We start from the raw sequence: 19,224 nt of genomic DNA on the forward strand, positions 1-19,224 counted from the left end.
ATTTTGGACCATTTTATCTTTTTTTTATTTTTTTGGTCCAAATTTTTTTATTTATTTATATTATTATTTAGCTCAACATATAATTTCTTATTTTAGTTTTATTTATTTATTTATTCATCATTATTATTATTTTTAGTAATATTATTATATATTAGTATGATAATTATTAATTTGTTTAATGAATGAGTTCTTATTATTTATTTTTATTTTTTTATGTTAGCCTATTTTAAATAAAAAGTTTTTATTTTAATTAATTAATTTATTTTAATTTTCTTGTTACTATTTACTTTACAATATTATATGTGAGTTTTTTTTTTCTAATTTATCTCATCTTAACATTAACAATAAATTCTTTCCATTTTTCTTTTTTGATATTCTATTGTTTATATCTTAATTATCATGTTGATTATTTATTCTTTAAGATTGTTATCTTTTATTTTATTTATTGTATATTTGTAGAATATTGATGTGATTTAATTTTATATTTATGATTATTTTCTCTTATATTATGAATAGTAAATTATTTATTTTTTTTATAATTAATTAATAAATAATAATATAATTGCATCAATTTATAATACTAACATATAGCTTATCTATCGTTATGTATTATAAATTGATAAAGTCTATATGTACCTACGTTACCAAGACTCTATGTAATATTAATTTATCACATATTGTCTTTAATTAATTAGTTAACCACCTTAATAATAAATCAAGATATATTATGTTTCTAATTACTAACTTACAAATAAATCAACTAATTTAAATCTAAATTATTTTATTAACGAAACAATTTATAATGTTAACGTGTAGCCACTCTACCTTTATGCGTTATAATTTGTCAAAAATATATGTGTACTAACGTTACCTTAGGTTTTATATGATATAAATATATCAAATGAAATTTTTAATCTTTTTATTAAATAAGTATCTTTTTAATCAATTTAAATAAATTTATTTCTTTATTAAAATAAAAATAATTTTATATTTTATATTTTCTTAAATCATATTTTTAATTTTGATAAATTAAATAACTAATTATCTTTTCATTTTATTATACAAATTTTTGCAACATCAATGTGTGATTTACATTATCTTTGATTTTCCAATAAATTATAGATGATTTATGTATAACTTGCACTATCTTAAATTTTCTTTCAACATTACAATTCAAATTCAAATACTTCGTTTACAAATAAAATATTTTTACCGATTTGCAATGCAATTGTGTAATCTTCCTTCACCTTCTTTATTGTTTCTTATAGGATAATTGTATAACCGCGTTATCTTGTATCCTAAACATATTATCTTATAAATTTTTAATTCCAAAATAAATTTTTCTACTAAACTTATTTTTAATCAACCAACTTCGTAATTTGTAGATAGAACTATGTGGCTTTGAGTTTTCTATTGCACCAAGGGATACGTAGGAGCGATATCCAGACCTATCAAGTCAAAGTAATTTTCAAAATATTTTTTTAAGATACCGAGTTAACATTTCAATAAATAATTTTTTTCTTCTAAAATAAAAATAATTAATGTTTAGGGGTTAAATAAATATTTTTCAAAATTAAGATTAATTTACACAATTAATTTAAGGTAACCGTTTTTAAAACGGATGTTGTAGGGTACTAATATCTTTCCTGGATGTAAATGACTCCTGAACTCATTTTTTAGTTTCAAAGATAATATTATTTTAAAAGTTTTTTCAAGGTTTTCTTAAAATAAACTTTGGTGGCGACTCTTCTGATTTTTAGAAAAAAGTTTTTATTCTTAAAAGATGTTTTTCTCAAACACGTTTTTTGCCGTACTGTTGCGACCCCCAGTTGCAATAGTCACTAAACATGCATTCCTTAAAAAATTTACTAAACCTTTCATTACAAACATTAGATGTCATATTTCTCATTAAATATCACCCACGCAATAGATGATGAGTAGTTAAAAACACTTTCTTTATGACATTTCTCAGTGAAAGATCACCCCATCAATAATTACACAATTAGGACACTTACCCTTCATTGTAGTTAAAAACTATTTAAGAACCCATACATAAGTCTGCTCCTTTTCATTTGACACAACAACACAACCAAATACACAAGTCTGTTTATGATGATTAACACTAGAAAAAACTATCACAGGACATTTGTACTTATTCTTTCATAAGTAGCATCAAAAGCAACAATATTTTCAAATATCACATAATCAATTTGATTCATACCATCACACCAAAAAAAATGCAATAACCTCCCATTAGAATCAACCTTATGACCCCAATACAACTTTGGATCCTTAAAGTATAAAGCTAATAAGAATTTTTATGCCTTTCTTACATCCCCATCTTGTCCTCTTCTATCTTTCTGAATCTGATTGTACATATCTTTTTTACAAAACTCAACCATCTCATAACTTCCTCTTTAGTTAACAATGAATTATATATTTTGGACGTTGGAATACCACTTTTCCTTATTTTCTGCATTTGTTCACAATCAGTATCATCTATTTTTCAACGTGACCTTAACATTCCATAATAATTGTCATCAATTAAATGATGATTATGATCATAAAAAAATTGTGAAACTACCCCACACCCTCTATCTATATCTTTTCATATCTTCAATTCAGCCTCACAACCAAATCTGGTAATCGCTATGTGGTTCCTAAGACTATTCGGCAAACATCGGTACATTTGTCGTCAAAAACCTTGGCTTGAACACACAAATTACTGTCACACAACATCTCCATTCTTATTTTTACCACGTTTGTTTTTCCTCACGCTAAACCCATTCATTTTACCATTTTGTTCTTAATCTAGTTGATACATAAATCAAACAAATTTACATACCCATTATTCTGCATATCGACTTCATCTGAATTGGCCATTTCCTTTTCAACATTGCATTCCTCAGCAAAATAATTTTACAATATCGATCTTACTTCATGCAAATCAAATATAAGAACTATGGTCATTAACTTAAACATACAAAGCCTACACAAACCTCTTCGTTTCCTTCATTATTTCCATCGACATCCAATTTACTTTTTGTCGTTGTCCTATTCTTCTTTCACTTTCGTTGAAAATTGTGTTAGTCTTCAATAGAGCTTTCTTTCTTTGACATATTCTACATTTGCATAAATTTACTTTTTATAGTGAAAGTTATGTGCATATACAACATTTTCTTTTTAAAATTTTAACTTTCTACATTTAGATAATGCGTTTTTGGTTATTTGATAGAATCGATGTAGATATAGTGCTTCAAATTTTAACTTTCTACATTAGTTAACCAAATCAATGTAAACATTTTATATTTACTTTATACAATTGTTCTAGGTTTTTTTAATAAAATATATATTTCTACATCGATTATCTCCCATAGTCAATGTACAAAGTCTCACTATTAAAAATAAAACGATAGCGCATAATAGATGTAGAATATATAATATTTTTTTTTAAAAATGTTACCTTAGGTTAGGGTGTTTTATAAAGTATCATTTCTTCTCTAATTTTTGTTTTCTCCTAATGAGGTTTTATATCCTCTAGCAGTGCATAATTAATAACACAGGATAAATCAAGTGGGTTGTTAATCTTATCCACTTTATTATACATGCTTCTGTAACATTATAGGTACTCTATACTTACAATATAATTAATTAACATGTAACTCCTATGCGTTGAAGGAATTATTAACCATGAAAACAAAAGGTCATATTACTCACACTCAACAGTACATACAGATATAGAAATAGAGCAGTTTATTCATTTACCTTTTATAACTAACATTTAATACAGGTTAATCATCTAATTATTTTCATTTTCTGTTAAAATCTTAACTATTCATTTAATACACATAAAATCAATGGTATGATATAATTTATATTTTGCTTATTAAAAAGTATTATTTTACAATTCTCTTATTTCTTGTAACAAATGGAAGGAATGGAAGGAATGAATGTAGAATCACTCAAATATTTTGTACATTTCCTTCTTACAAAGTCATTCAAGTCATAGAATTCAAGGATTTCCCAAACTTTGCAATGCTATCAAGGCGACCTAAATCCACTCAGCATCTTCATTATTTTATATTTCATTATAAACTATTAAATTTACTCTTAAACAATGGTATTTTTTGGTTTATAGTTTTTGGACCAGGCCATTTTCCTTTTGTTACTTGTATATCTTTTATGTTTTTAAAAGAGCACGCGCTCCTCGGTCTAATGTAATTTGTCAGTCTTTTCTGCTTTTGGAACTGCAGAATAGCTATTGGGCTTTCCTGTCGTATGGCCTCATGCTTTAGACCTAATCCTTAAATGTGTAATTTTCTTGTGTGAAAAGCATCGTTTCAATATCAAGGCTACAGACATAGATCTAGAACGGGACCCATCTGAGATTGAATTTCTTTCTTCAACTACTTACGTGGTCAACCAAAGTGCTGAATCGTAGTTGCAATAACTACCAATAGAGCTTGTTACAGGAGTAAGCTACCATCCAAGTTTATTCAACTGCGTTATTTAACATCAATTCATTAGTACTAACAAATAGTAATTTATACGAATTGAAAAACAGCGAAACTGTAACATTTTTTTTAAGGTTTAAGATTTATTTTTCTTAAGTAAAAAAATTGGTAACAGCCGTTACAACTCTTATGAAAAAAAAAAGAATTTATTTAAAAAAGAGAGTTTTAATAACATTTCTCTTCACTTAGAAAATCCAGACGAATTTATTTAAAAGTAATGGAAACCATCGATCAGTTGCATTTAACTCGGAAAGAAACTGTTATGCAAGGAGAAAAAGGTTGATGATGTATTTTAATATTTTTTTTTCACTTAAAATGAAGGGATGATAAAGTTTGAATTCCACTTGCACTGTTCAGAGACTTTAACACAATGTCAAAGTGTAAATTTTCAACTTCCGAGGGCTTGTTTGTTTCAAGATTAAACATCAACTTTCCAAATCGTATTACAAAATTTTATATTACTATTAATCAAAATTTAAATTTATATTAATGTCTCCAAATAAAAAGTAACATAAATTATTTATTACATCATTTGTAAATTTAGAACATTATTTTTTTCCTCTCCTTGTTTTCCAACATACGACGAGGCAGTGTAAAAGATATTTTTTTGTCTTTTACTAGTAACTAGCCAGGTGCTAGGTGTCATATATCAGCGCATAGGCTTCAGCCGTCAAGGTCACCACTAGGTGATCTGGCAAATAACCATGCCGACAACTTCCCATGCACGCCACGTGTACACTTGTTTATATTTTATTTTATTTTATTAATAATTGATTCTTATATGGGATGCTTTGCTTTCTTTATCCGTCTTTAGCCGTTCAATTGCTTCGCCTTTGGTCTTCGACCGTTTCATTGATGTGCCCCAACGCCACTATAGGACAACAACTCTAACGTGTTTTTGTTTCAGTTCAGCTTTTCAATTTTTTTCTCTCTAAATTTTAAATTGGAATTGGATAGTAGGAATGGTGAAGTGAAGATTTAGTAGTGGTGAGGGAAATCGCGATCTGGGATTGGGTATAGTTGAAGATGGGTTTCTTTAGTACCATTTTCGGGTTTTTGGGATTTGGAGTTGGGATTTCCATTGGCCTTGCGGCTGGTTATTTTCTCTTCATTTACTTTCAACCTACCAATGTTGAGGTATGTATGTAGCATGATTTTCGAAGCGTTGTATTTGTGCTTGATTTTAACTGTTATTATCTCATACTCGCATGGCTTGAACAGGATCCTGAAATCAAGCCATTGGTGGAGCAAGACCCAGAGACTTTGCAACGAATGTTTCCTGAGATTCCACTTTGGATTAAGAATCCCGATTTTGATCGGGTAACCAAAACTACCCAATTACTGCGGTTTTTTTTTTTTTTTTTATGTTGCTTTGAGATTTGGATACTGAACTATTATCTATTTGTGCTTTTCTTAAGCTTGACTGGTTGAACAAGTTTTTGCAATATATGTGGCCTTATCTTGACAAGGTTTGTAATTTTGATATGCTTTAACCCTTCTCAATCAATGCCTAGCTTTTTGCTCCTCCTTGTTTGGTTGCTTGTTTGACTATATGTTTATTTTTTAATAAAATTGTTTAGGCAATTTGCAAGACTGCGAGGAACATTGCAAAACCCATAATTGCTGAGCAGATTCCTAAATATAAGATTGATTCTGTTGAGTTTGAAACACTCACATTGGGGTCACTACCGCCAACTTTTCAAGGTTAGTAGATCTGGAGATGATGCATCCTTAATGAGAACCTTTTAGCTGTGCCTACAGCTGGTTTGGGTATTGCCGATGTTTTTGTGAACTGTGTTAGCTATTTTCACCGAGTTTTCTATTTTTCGTAAAGGGATAAATATCACTATTTATTTAGACGTTGCTAATGCCACCATCGATTTGTTTCTTTTTGCATAGGAGATGAACTCAGAAACAATTGGTTGGATTAGAGAAACAGCAACTAGAATCTACGCACAAAACCTTGAATGCAAACATTATGAACATTTCTTTTAATAATAGGGGTTAACACCAAAATAACGCTAAGAATAAACAAAGATTTTAATAAGATTAAAGCCTTGTTTGACCCCTGAAAAAAAATTGAGGTGGACACATGAATCCTTAAAAGTGTAAAAGTTTTATTATAGTCTCCTAAAATTATAAGTTGTAGATTATATTGGTCCTCTTTAGGGATAATTGTCCTAAATAAAACGAGCATGACTTGTGTGATTTTCAGGAACTAATATGAGTTTTTTTTTATATTCAAGTGCTAACATGTCCCACAAAATTTATTAGACACAAATTTAATTATTTATTCTTTTAATAACTATATAAAAATGTATATATAATAAGAAAAATGAAAAATATGGCTCTTCTATTAAAGGTGTGCTTGGAAGAGCTGATGGAGAACTATTGAGAATGACTTATGAGTTTTTTTCAGCTTATTTCAATAAGCTTCTCCATATAGTTTATTAAAATAAAATCTTTTTAACTTATGTAAATAAGTTTTATGGTCTAATTTATGGTATAAAACCCTTGCATAATAAGAATTTATAGAATAAGGGATTAATTAAGTAGTTATCCAAATGGACCCTAAATTCAAGGTTTGAAATTGAGATTTTGTACTTTCCTTGAACTTGAACAGACTAGTTGGAAGATGGTTTCCGTTTAGAATTTGAAGAAAACTTGACGTATTATATGATGCATTTCCCCACAAATTCCTTTTTAGGGTTTTACTTGTTATGTGTGTGGCAGTTGTTGAAGACTTAAAGATTATTCTTTTGTCTTCATCTCCATGGGTTGTTTGACTTATTTCTTTGCTATTCTAGGGACATGACTGATTTGTCTTAATAATTTATCTGTTATGTGATATGAATTTTACTAATTATTAGTTAAATGCATATTTGTAGGAATGAAAGTTTACGTGACCGATGAGAAGGAGTTAATTATGGAGCCTTCTGTAAAATGGGCTGGAAATCCTAATGTCACTGTTTCTGTTAAGGCATTTGGGTTGACAGCAACCGTTCAGGTAACTTTGTTGTGTGTTTGTAGAGAGGAGATGGATAATATTTTTCCTTCATGTTAAGAGTTGTGTCCTTTTCAGGTTGTGGATTTGCAAGTTTTCCTCTTGCCTCGTATTACTTTGAAGCCTTTGGTTCCTAGCTTTCCCTGCTTTTCCAACATATATGTCTCTCTCATGGAAAAGGTTGGTGATTGTTGGGTGTATTGCTTCCCCACTGACCACTTTGCATAGTCACTTGAATATGCAATGAAAGATTTTATTTGATATTGTTTTTGTGGTTGTTGTCAACTGTAGCCATGTTTGAGAGCATAATCTATCACGGGAAGAATAATTTCTAGTTGGAATAAATTACATACTGGATTATAGGAAACTCTATTCTTAATGGGAAGGAGGAGTTGGGGAAGGTCTTTCATTCCAACCTACTTGTGTACAAATACCATGCTTGTTCTTCCAATTGAATACTTAAATTCAGGATATACTTCTCTGTCTTCTTTTGTTGCATGTATATTTGAATTGCTCTTTTGTCCTCATCTTGGAAGTTTTAAGAATGTAGTGTAGTGGATCAGTAATTGTTTTTAGGAATACTACATGGGTATTAAGGACCAGTTACATCCAGAAATCACAACTCCCTTATCTGACATAATCCTAGTGAGATAATCCTTGCATTTATGCATTCTGAAGGGTGACTTTCAAAATATTTTGAGAGACTCTAGGGCAATTATAGTGATGATCAAATTATCAGCGCTCAAACTTTGAGCTGTTGTCAACAAGGGGATCGTGTTCATATAACTTTTGTTTTCCTCCCTTGTTAGTAGTTTATCAACTTCAAATATAATGAGAATATAATTGTGATTGTGTCTTATTCTTTTGGGTCTTGCATCTGTAATGATATAAATGATCACTGATTATAGGCATATTTTACTTTATGCTTATGATAATAATAACTGGAGTTATTCTTGCCATTTCATAATAACTTTGATGTTGCAGAATTTCTAACCTTTTTCTTCCTGTTTATACTTAGTATTTTTTTATTTTTTTTATTTTGAATGTTTGGGGAAACTCTGGTATTGTATTCCCAAGATTGATGTCAACTTATGATTATTTAATGTATGGTACTTATCTGCTCTTTTTGTTTTTGGTGTATGTTATTTTGCAGCCACATGTTGACTTTGGGCTAAAACTTGTAGGGGCTGATCTGATGTCTATTCCTGGCATCTATAGGGTTGTTCAGGTATTGCTCCTATCTTACTTAATGGTTAATGTTTGGGGTTTAAAGTTGCTTGCATTTATCTTCCACTCTTTAAGCAGTAGTGGTCATTGCCTGCATAGTACACAGTCTAGATCATATTTTGAAATAGGTGATATTCTCAGCACAGTCCATTGATTTGTGTATGCACAAAACATCTTGCTTCCAGAAGGATGTGCTAATTATCTTGGAACAGTTTCCTGCATTAAGTTGCATGTGCATGACAGATAGAAATTTGATTGCTAGAAGAAATAAGAACTTGAATTAGTAATTGAATTGGCTTGTATTGATGGCTTGTAATAGGAAATGTGGTGTCAAGGTCTGAAGTTGAATGGCTTGTGGGCTTGTTAGGTATTACTTTGCAGTTCATTGAGGGTATAATTAGGAGATGATCTTGAAAATTGAAGTGGTCTGGTCCGGTGGTGTCTGATGGTTGCTGTTACCCTTTTGATTCAAGCTGGCCTTAGTTTGGAAATTTTCTTCTCTGGCAGAGTTGAAATCTCATCTTATATTCATACATTTTTCTGAATTAGTTTTATAAATATCATTTGGTTGGAGACATCTGTTTGATGGAATTTTTTTATGGCTATGTTAAATGTCTTACATTTTATCATTGTACTACCTTCTTTTATGAAGTTTTATTAATCCATATTAACATGTGAATGGAAAACTGGTGGTAATTTATGTATAGCAGCACATATGACATATCTGTGTTTTTGTTACTATCTTAGATAGTTTTGGTTCATTGAAGAATTCATGACTTTTAAACTAAATTAAAGAGTGTTGTTTTCAGGAACTTGTCAAAGATCAGGTTGCAAACATGTACTTATGGCCCAAAACCCTGGAAGTTCAAGTGTTAGATCCAGCAAAGTATGTTTCTTCATTTATATAAAATCTTTGTCATAATTTAATGGTATATTACCTTAACTCCTTTCTGTTTTTTCTTGTGAATATTATTGGGAATCTAGAGCCTTGAAGAGGCCTGTTGGAATTTTACACGTAAAGGTTCTGCATGCAATGAAGTTAAAGAAGAAAGATTTGCTTGGTGCATCTGACCCTTATGTGAAGTTAAAGCTTACTGAGGATAAGTTGCCATCAAAAAAGACTACTGTGAAGCACAAGAACTTAAATCCTGAATGGAATGAGGAATTCAATTTGGTTGTTAAAGATCCAGAGTCCCAAATTTTAGAGATTAATGTTTATGACTGGGAGCAGGTAAACCTCTTGAACTGAATTTTATATTATTGTTTCTTGTGATGTCTGAACTGATTTGTTTGTATCTTTGCTTAGGTTGGAAAGCATGACAAGATGGGTATGAATGTGATCTCTTTAAAAGAACTTCCCCCTGAAGAGTCTAAACGTTTTACTCTCGACCTCCTAAAAAATATGGATCCCAATGATGTTCAAAATGAGAAGTCACGAGGGCAGATTGTTGTAGAATTGACATATAAACCCTTCAAGGAGGAAGATATGGTCAAGGGGTTTGAAGAGACACAGACGGTACCCAAAGCTCCTGAAGGTACTCCAGCAGGTGGAGGTCTGCTTGTAGTTATAGTCCATGAAGCTCAAGATGTTGAAGGAAAGCACCACACTAATCCACATGTACGTCTTATTTTCAGAGGGGAAGAGAAAAAGACTAAGGTATAGAATCCTCAGAAATGCTAGCATTTTACCCTTTATTTCTTCTGGATTATCTGGAACAAAAAAAATAGCAGGCTCCCTAACTTTTCCTCTGGAAGATAGGGGAAAACCTCTTTACAAGCTGGGGTTTTAATATGCCTCAATTAGTTTCTGAAATTCTTTCAACTCAACCAATCCCCAAAGGCCATTACTAATGGATGCTAACTAGGAGGGGGTGGATGTGGGTATAGGTTCCAACATGGCAAATCTCTTATAGAGTGTGGTATATCCTGGAAGCTTGTCATCAAATATACTGTAGTTTGATCATTCTACACAGTATATGTTTGTGGGTTAATAGTTTGGTAAAATAACTGGTGTATGATGGTATGGTTGGTGTGATCTAGTGAATTTTCCATGTACTTAGTTAAGCAAATTTGTCAGTTTTTTTTTTTTTTTTGGTTATTAATATAAACGAAAAATAGAGAACAAGAATATAATGGAATGTAGATGCAATGTCAGAGACAAATATATATTGGAGTGGTACATGTACGTTACATTCAAATTGAAATTGGTTTTTGTACGGAATGCTGATACTGTGGTTACAACTGCAGCGCATAAAAAAAAATAGAGATCCAAGATGGGAAGAGGAGTTCCAATTTATGGTGGAGGAACCTCCCAGCAATGATAGATTACATGTGGAGGTTGTTAGCTCTTCATCACGAAACCTACTCCACCAAAAGGTACATAATCCATAACAACTTGACCGTTCTGAATTATATAATGGATTATTAATATGATGATACACAGTAGAAATTACAACTTATCCAGAGCCTCTATCTTGTGCAAAAGTGAAAGTTAGACTAGGAAGCCTCAAATTATTGACATGAATTAAAGAACTTGTGGAATCTTCACAAAAAGCAACTCACCTGCATCGTGCTTCTAGTTATCTACTTTAATGGAAGCTCTAGGAGTGATTTGCACAATCTTATATATTTAAGAGGTTGATTGTTTTAATTGGAAGCAAAGAAAATAAATCACGTATCTCAAATTGAAGGGAGTTTTATATAATTTAGCCAAAGTTGTATGTTGAGGGAGGATTGTATTGTTTGTAGTTTCTTATGCGGATGAAATTGACTTTGTCAGCTCAGAGGAACGTTATTTTGATTTTTTGGGAGATAGGTAGAGGAATTTTATTTTGTCTTGTGGTAAGCTGTTATCAAACTATGCACTTGTTCTTCTGTATACTTTATGGAGCACTTATGTTTCCAAAGTGATTCTTGTATTTGACTCTCATTGCTGAAATACAAATCTACACACACACACGTTGCAACTCTTTTTTATCACATCACTTGGTTCCTCGCTTCGCATGCACTAATATGATCTTTTAGAACAGCAGTGCTTTGCCCTGAAAATAAGCCCAATGGCTTGTTTTTTCCTTTCATGCTGTTTGAGATGACTGACATTTGCTACTCCTTTTGGCATTAGGAATCGTTGGGTTATATAGACATCAATCTTGGGGATGTTGTTTCTAACAAAAGAATTAATGAGAAGTACCATCTTATAGACTCCAAGAATGGTCGCATCCAGATAGAGTTGCAGTGGAGAACCTCATAAATCATGGTGCTTAAATTCTCCGTATATTTGTACTTCTGTTTCCTTTTCTTCCCTTTTCTCTTCTTTTAAAATTGAGTCTTCCATGCAATGAAAGGAAAAGTGAGAAGGGTATTTCTTGTATTCTTCTTGTGGGAGAGTTTGGTTTTATTTGTCATTCATGTACATGTTTGTCATAAAAATGTTTGAAATAGCAAAAGCATAGATATGATTTCGTTTGGATTATATATGCATTATATGATATGATTAAAGACAATCTGTGTTCTCAATTTGTTTTTACTGATTCATTTTGTTTTTTTCACCCTTGTATTATTATGTCGACTACTAACTGAAATCCAGTACCATGAATCAAGAGGCAATGCAACTTACGATTTCTTTTTCGGTCAGAAGCAATTTCCTTAAAATAAATCGACAATTTTGCTATTGGGTACGAAAACTTTCGCACCAAATTTTGGGAAATCAAAAGCAACCAATCACGGTGGTTTAGAAAATTCAGTTTTTAAGAGTCAATATCTCATTCCAAATTTTGCTACCGAGCACCCGCCCTCTTCAAGAATTCACTGGTTTTAAGTCTGAATGCGTAGGAACACTGGTAAAAGGTTCTGCATTTTATTTTAATAAAATATAACTATATTGTAATATACATTATAAATGTTGCTTTTTGTGCAACAGTTTTAAATGAAAAAAAAAATTAATTGAAGATTTTTTAAAAATATATTTATTATTTACTCTTAAAAAATTTAGGTAGGATTTTATTTTCGGTTAACATATGAATGGATTTTGAAAGTTTGAATATATATACTATTCATATTAGTCTTCTGCAGTCTTTCCTCTTCTTGTCCTCTGACGTGACATCTTTGTAGAATGTTTTAGATTTTTTCTACTATGATATGGGGGAAGATATCGACACTCCGATAATGGAGTCAGTATTAGGTGTAGAGTAAGATAATAAATGTTATTTAATTTTTAAAAGTTAACTATTTACCTATACTTCTTACTTCTTTTTTATAAACAATACATTGGACTAATAAGTTTCACGACTCAGCTCTGTCTTAGACTTCTGATTATCTAGGTAATTAGTCTTTTTTTTTTTTATTATTGACTATTAATCTTTTAATTATTTTAATTAGGTCGAAAGGGTGCAGATACCCTTTATCCTAGTGTCAAGCCAAAAGGGTGTTCAATTTTCTTTTTCTGTTGTAATGACCAAGTAGTGTCTTATCCAGTACATTTGCCCCCCAAGCCCGATGAGGTATGATGTAAGGGCTTTGGATTAATTCTTCAAAAACTTGTTTATTTTAATGTGTGGTTTTTGTCTATTGGTGTTAGGTCGAAGGGATATTCGAATTCCTGTTTGTGTGAGAATGACCGAATATCCAATATGCTCTTGCCCCCCAAGCCTAAAGAAGTAAGAGCTTCGTGTTGGTAGATTAGGGTTTCAACAATTTAGGGTTTTATCGTAGTTTGTATTTTGAAACGAAAGATTGCACGTTCATAGCTGTTAATCTAAGAAGAGATCTAACGGTTGAGAGAAGGGGTGATCCTTCATCTACTCAAAGCCTTGTGTTCTATAAAAAGGTTGCGTCCAAGCATTATGTATGCTTTTGCTCTGCATCGAGGGGTATACTTTGCTAAAACATTCAAGCATTCTACATTTTAAATTGTAAGGTACGTTTGCTTCGCTGTTACCCTTCTTCGTCTTTTTTTTCTTAATCTTGTGGATATGAATAATTCAATGGAGTGGGAGGATTCCTTGTTGAATAACGCTGGACTGAATTGGTTGATGGAATAGAGGAGGGGGTCGAGACCGAAAGGATAGGGGATATCCCTTTTCGATCGAGCGATGGAGTTATGGGTGATGCAGCTAATACTGTCACCATTAGGAATTTGAGAGACGAAGCCGAGTCGTCTAATGCCAAAGGGGTGGACTCGGATTCAGACGAATCGCTCCCAAATGCTAGTGGGTGGATGGGGAAAGTAGTCACGTACTACTCATACTTCATACAAAAGAGGTAGCTGTAGGGTTTTGTATATCAATGTAACATAGCATTGTGGGATGCTTCGGATCCCTATCCAATAACCGACAATGTTTGTCGAGGCAATGAGTCGGTAAACCCTGAATATGTATTTTAGGTGATGGTGCCAAGATGACTGACACCTTATTTGCATATGAATGTAATTTAGGGAGTTAGGGGTAGTACTTCCCTTTGATGAATTTTAAATGGGTGTATAAAGGGTTTTAAACGTCACACTGACACAACTGCATCCAAACAGGTGGGCAGCGATGCAAGTGCTCCAAATCTTGTGTAAATTTCATTATATTGAGCCTAGTGTAGTTTGTTTCTTCATTATTTTTTTACCCGACCTTTAGACAAAGCCAGGTGGATGTCACTAATAAGGTAGGCCGAATTGCCCTTGTCAAACCTTATACTCTTCTTTTAAGAGTTTTAAAACTGAATACTTTAAAATAATCGTTGACCCTATCGGTAAAAAAAATACTTTTATGATAATGAAGATAGACCCTTTTTTTCCCTTCCATTGGACTCGAATGCCTCATTGATATGACATCTATCTAGAATAGATGCTTACTTGGTAAGAGTCGTTAGCACTGGATTACTTGAAATCTCTCCCTCGAGAACTCCCCGCACGAGCACTTAGCCTTTTACTAAAATCTCCTAAGCCTTGCTTGGGCTTAGAGGGTATGCTTAGTACTATATTGATTTGACTCTTTATTTTCGGTGCAGGTATTATGACACAAAGAGGAGCTGGTATGTCCTACCGACAAGCATAAAGTTGTCGGGCTTTAGAGGGAACTTCAGCTGAATAACACCGCCATCCTCGAATTGACCATGTTCCAGAATTGGTTGAACCGTGCCCTCCCTTTCAAGACCTTCCTCTTGCTGAAGGACACCCAAAGAAAAGAAAGGACAAGGGCAAGGGGAAGGAATCCGACAAAGATCGTAGATGAAAATATGCCCGCACCGAGACAGTAACTGGCCTGAGTAGCTCTTCAACTTAGACCGTTATCCCTCCAGTTGTCCTAACGGATAAACTTTGTCGATGGGGTTAAGGCTACCAAGGTTGTATCCCCAGACCTATTGTCAGACATTGGGAAGGCTATTGTAAATAAACAGGATAATTGGTCTTGGTGGCAATGGTATTATGAACTACAAACCCGAGCCATGGTGATGGCACGCAGCTTGGCTTTAGAGCCTGTGCTTCAGCTTGTAAAAACCCAAAATGCTTTGGAGGTAAGTGAGGAGGTTCAATCAAATGGGAGTTTTGGAGGGAGTTTTTTTATTCAACCTTAGCCGAGTAGGGAATATTTGATTCAACCTTAGCCAAGTGAGGTACTTGGGAGAGAATATTTGATTCAACCTTAGCTGAGTGAGGTACTCGGGAGGGAATAATGAATTAAAAGCACATCTTTTAAGTAAGAAGAGCTCTTTATTGATGAAGTGCCTCGTTAAAAACTTTTTTAGAAAAACCTCTTTTCACGTTCTTTTAAAAGGACAAAATTCGAGCGAGGAAAAGAGTGTACTGAATTTATACAAAATATAATATCTTAGTTGTAGTAATGCTTAAGATGTGATGCGTTCCAGGTCCTTGGTATAACTTTACCCTCAAGGGTTTTGAGCTTATATGAGCCATTGTTTAAACTAGTTAATATCCAAAAAGGTCAATCCTATTTGGCGGCTAACTTCCCTTCTCGTCAATCTCGACGCACCTCGTCTGTTTCCCTCCACACTAGATCTCCAATATGAAACTATCTCTTTTTAAGTTTTGAATTATACCTCTGTGATATTGCCCTTTTGCTTGTTTCGGTAATGATAATGGCCTAGTCTCAGACTTCGTCGATGATGTCTAAGTGAGTACTTAAAGAAATAGAATTTGCTTCTTCCTCGAAGTGTTGTCTTTGAAAAGAAGGTTCATCGATCTCAACCAGAATAATAGCTTCAATTTCATATGTTAGTCAAAAAGGTGTTTCTTTTGTAGTGGTTTGGGGAGTGCATCGATATGCCCAGATAATTTCAGGTAGCTTCTCGGCTCATTCTCCTTTTACTGAGCCCAAGCATTTTTTAAGTTCATGAAGAATAACCTTATTTGCTACTTCGGCCTGGCCATTACTTTAAGGGTGCTCAAACGAAGTGACCCGGTGTTCTAATTTAAGTCTTTCTAGCAACTCATTAAAGTGTCGATCTGTGAATTGAAGCCCGTAATCAGTGACTAAGGCATTTGGTATGCCGAAACGTGTAATAATATTTTTTTCAAGTGAACTTTTGAATATTGTTAGCCGTGATAGCCACGAGGGGTTCGGCTTCAATCCACTTTGTAAAATAGTCAACAGTGACGAAAAGGAACTTGCACTGTCCTTTGGCCAAAGGAAATGGGCCCAGCAAGTTCATCCCCCGTATAGCAAAAGGCCGAGGTGAGGTAATGGAGCATAGAGTCTCGGCAGACTGATGTATGAGTGGTTCATGTTATTGCCATAGAATGACAAAAAGGTAACACTCTTTAAACAAGGCCGACCAGTAATACACTGCCCTTAGTATCTTTGCTGTCATTGTTCGTCCTTTTGAGTAGGTTCTACAAATGCCTTCATGAATGTTTCTCATGATGTAATTAGCCTGTTCTTCACCGAGACACCTCAACAGTGGGGTGAAGATCCCTCTTTTATACAATTCTCCTCTAATGATGGTATATTTTGTTGCTCGTATTCTAAAGCGTTTGGCTTGGTCTAGATTGTCCGGGAGTTTATTGTCAACAAGATATTGGACGATGTCTGTCATCCAATTCTGAGGTGTATCTTCGATTTTCATGCATTCATGTTCCAAAATACTTGGTGTGTTGATTTCTTATTGGATCATGCTTTGGAGTTACCCTAGCTTCCGATGACTATCCAACTTAGCTAGCCTGCCGGCCTATTCATTTAGATCTCACGGGGTGTGGCAGACATGTACTTCATCAAATTCGTGGTGTAGCCTTTTAACCTTGTAAGTGCCGTTAACCTGCTCGGTGACCACCTGGGAGTTGCTCTGACATATGATTCTTCTAGCCCTGATCTCTTTTACTAACGTGAGTCTGACAAGTAGTGCCTCATATTCGGCCTGATTGTTAGATGCCTTAAAGTTGAATCGTATTGATTATTCTAATGTCACCTTATTTGGTCCTTCTAGGATGACGCCCGCTCCACTGCCATGAAGATTTAATGATCCATCCATGTGTAAATTCCACATGTCGGTAGTAGGCATGATTTGAGGATGAAATTCATTAAGAAATTCCACAAGGACTTGGGTTTTAAGAAGTCCTCGTGCTTCAAAACAAATGTCATATTGAGATAATTCAACCGCTCACGCCATCATTCATCCAGCAAGTTCTGGCTTGTGCAGTACCTTTGCAATTGAACAATTAGTACGTACCAAGATTTGGTGACACTGGAATAATGTCTTAATCGTCGTGCTGTCTGGACCAACACCAAGACTGCTTTTTCCATTAATTGATGTTGGTTCTCGTCATCATGTAGTGTTCGACTAATGAAATATATTGGCATCATGCAGTGTTCAGGTGTCTCTTGTAGGAGCATTGAGCTAATAGCAGGGTCTGAGATTGCCAGATAGATGATCATGTTTAAATCAGGTTTGGGCTTGGTTAGGATGGGCGACGTTGCTAAGATGGTTTTAAATTGTCTAAAGGCGGTTTCACATTCTTCGAACTATTTGAATTTTTGTGCCTTCCTAAAGAGCGCTGCAAATGATCGTGACTTCTCTGCCATCTTAGGAAGAAAGCAAGACAACACAGCTATTTGGCCAATCAATTGTTGTACTTCTTTGACAAAACTAGGGCTACGCATATCGAGGACTACCTGACATTTATCCGGGTTCACTTAAATTCCTCTTTTTGAGAGCATAAACCCTAAGAATTTACCTCCTAATATGTCGAACGTACATTTGTCGGGGTTGAAACGCATTCCATGTCGCCTTGCTTCCAAAAAGACATTGGTTAGATTCGCTATATGTTCCTCAATTGATGCAGACCCGACAACATGTCGTCCACATATACTTCTATGCATCTTCCGAGCTGCTTTGTGAAGATTTTATTCATTAACTTTGGTAAGTTGCATTTGCATTTTTCAAACCGAAAGGCATGACCCTATAGCAAAAATTAGTCGATTCCATGATAAAGGCTATTTTTTCCTCGTCCAACAGGTACATCTTGATTTGATTCTATCCTAAGTATGCATCAATGAAATTGAGAAATTTGTGTCCCGTTGCTTCATCTACCAAGGCATCAATATTTGGCAGGGGGTAAGCATCTTTGGGGCATGCTTTATTCAGGTCTGTAAAGTCTGTACATATCCTCCACTTCCTGTTCACTTTTTTTACCATAACTACATTAGCCAGCCATGTTGAATATTATACCTTTCGGATAAATTCTGCCTTTAAAAGTTTATCACTCTCCTCTTGAACTGCGCGAGCCCGTCTCCTCCCATTTTTCTCTTTTTCTAGGCAACCGGTTTGACTCTCTTATAGACTGACAGCTGGTGACACAAGAAACTTGGATCTATGCTGGGCATATCTACTGCCATCCATGTGAACAAGATGAGTATTTCCTGGATAGCTTTTTGTTCATCTTGAGATAACCTGGCTCCTAGGTAAGTGATCTGCTCAGGCCTTCCTAGCTGAAAAAGTTCTTTTTTCTTCATTAGCCTCAATCCGGAATTCTTCATCTATTCTTGGATCAAGTTCCAGATCATGGTAGTTGACTCCTATCTTAGGAGAAATTATGTTGACATCTTGACTGGAATTGAGCAAAGGTTTCAAGCGTAGGCTCGCAAAATAACATTCCCTAGCGAGCTTCTGCTTGGCATGGACAGTGATTATTCTCCCTCTATCTGAGGGGAATTTCATGGCTAGGTGATGAGTGGATACGATGGCTTTTAGCTTGTTCAGGGAAGGGCGTCCCAGCAATATGTCATATGAAGTACTTGCATGAACCACCAGGTATGTTACTTTAATGCGCCTTCCTTCTCGTTCAATACCAAACAGAGTGTATAGGTCAATACACCCTCGGGTCTCCACTCGTTCCCCTAAAAATTTGACAAGTGGCTCATCATAATATCTTAACTCCTATTCGAGGATACCCAACTGCTTGAAGGTATTCTAGTACAAGATATCAATCGAACTCCCCTGGTCAATTAGGATTTTTCAGACAGTGCATTTGTGAATATCCAC

At 33.9% G+C, this 19,224-nt stretch overlaps 1 protein-coding gene across 2 annotated transcripts; it reads left to right on the forward strand.

Annotated features, from left to right (window-relative positions):
- Positions 1 to 5,315: 5,315 nt before the first annotated feature.
- LOC113864937 (synaptotagmin-2-like) lies at positions 5,316 to 12,258 on the forward strand. 2 transcript variants are annotated; one of them, XM_027499190.1, is made up of 12 exons: positions 5,316 to 5,651; positions 5,736 to 5,834; positions 5,933 to 5,983; positions 6,095 to 6,218; positions 7,403 to 7,521; positions 7,597 to 7,698; positions 8,672 to 8,746; positions 9,555 to 9,631; positions 9,730 to 9,976; positions 10,052 to 10,402; positions 10,993 to 11,121; positions 11,867 to 12,244. In XM_027499190.1, the coding sequence occupies exons 1-12, from the start codon at positions 5,541 to 5,543 to the stop codon at positions 11,993 to 11,995; spliced, it is 1,614 nt and encodes a 537-aa protein (XP_027354991.1). In that variant the 5' UTR covers positions 5,316 to 5,540; the 3' UTR covers positions 11,996 to 12,244. The 2 variants fall into 2 exon arrangements, with proteins under 2 accessions (XP_027354991.1, XP_027354992.1); XM_027499191.1 differs by lacking the exons at positions 5,316 to 5,651; positions 5,736 to 5,834; positions 7,597 to 7,698 and having other exon boundaries at positions 5,966 to 5,983; positions 8,703 to 8,746; positions 11,867 to 12,258.
- Positions 12,259 to 19,224: the final 6,966 nt, after the last annotated feature.

This window comes from Abrus precatorius, unplaced genomic scaffold, assembly GCF_003935025.1.
Source record: "Abrus precatorius isolate BTA unplaced genomic scaffold, Abrus_2018 Scaffold4, whole genome shotgun sequence".
NCBI lineage: Eukaryota > Viridiplantae > Streptophyta > Magnoliopsida > Fabales > Fabaceae > Abrus > Abrus precatorius.

Bases quoted from the DNA above. Each gene is read 5' to 3' on its own strand.
- LOC113864937 (XM_027499190.1), top strand. From the start codon at position 5,541: ATGGGTTTCTTTAGTACCATTTTCGGGTTTTTGGGATTTGGAGTTGGG. The intron at 5,652-5,735 runs GTATGTATGTAG...TGGCTTGAACAG, and splicing joins TTCAACCTACCAATGTTGAG to GATCCTGAAATCAAGCCATT. The intron at 11,122-11,866 runs GTACATAATCCA...TTTTGGCATTAG, and splicing joins GAAACCTACTCCACCAAAAG to GAATCGTTGGGTTATATAGA.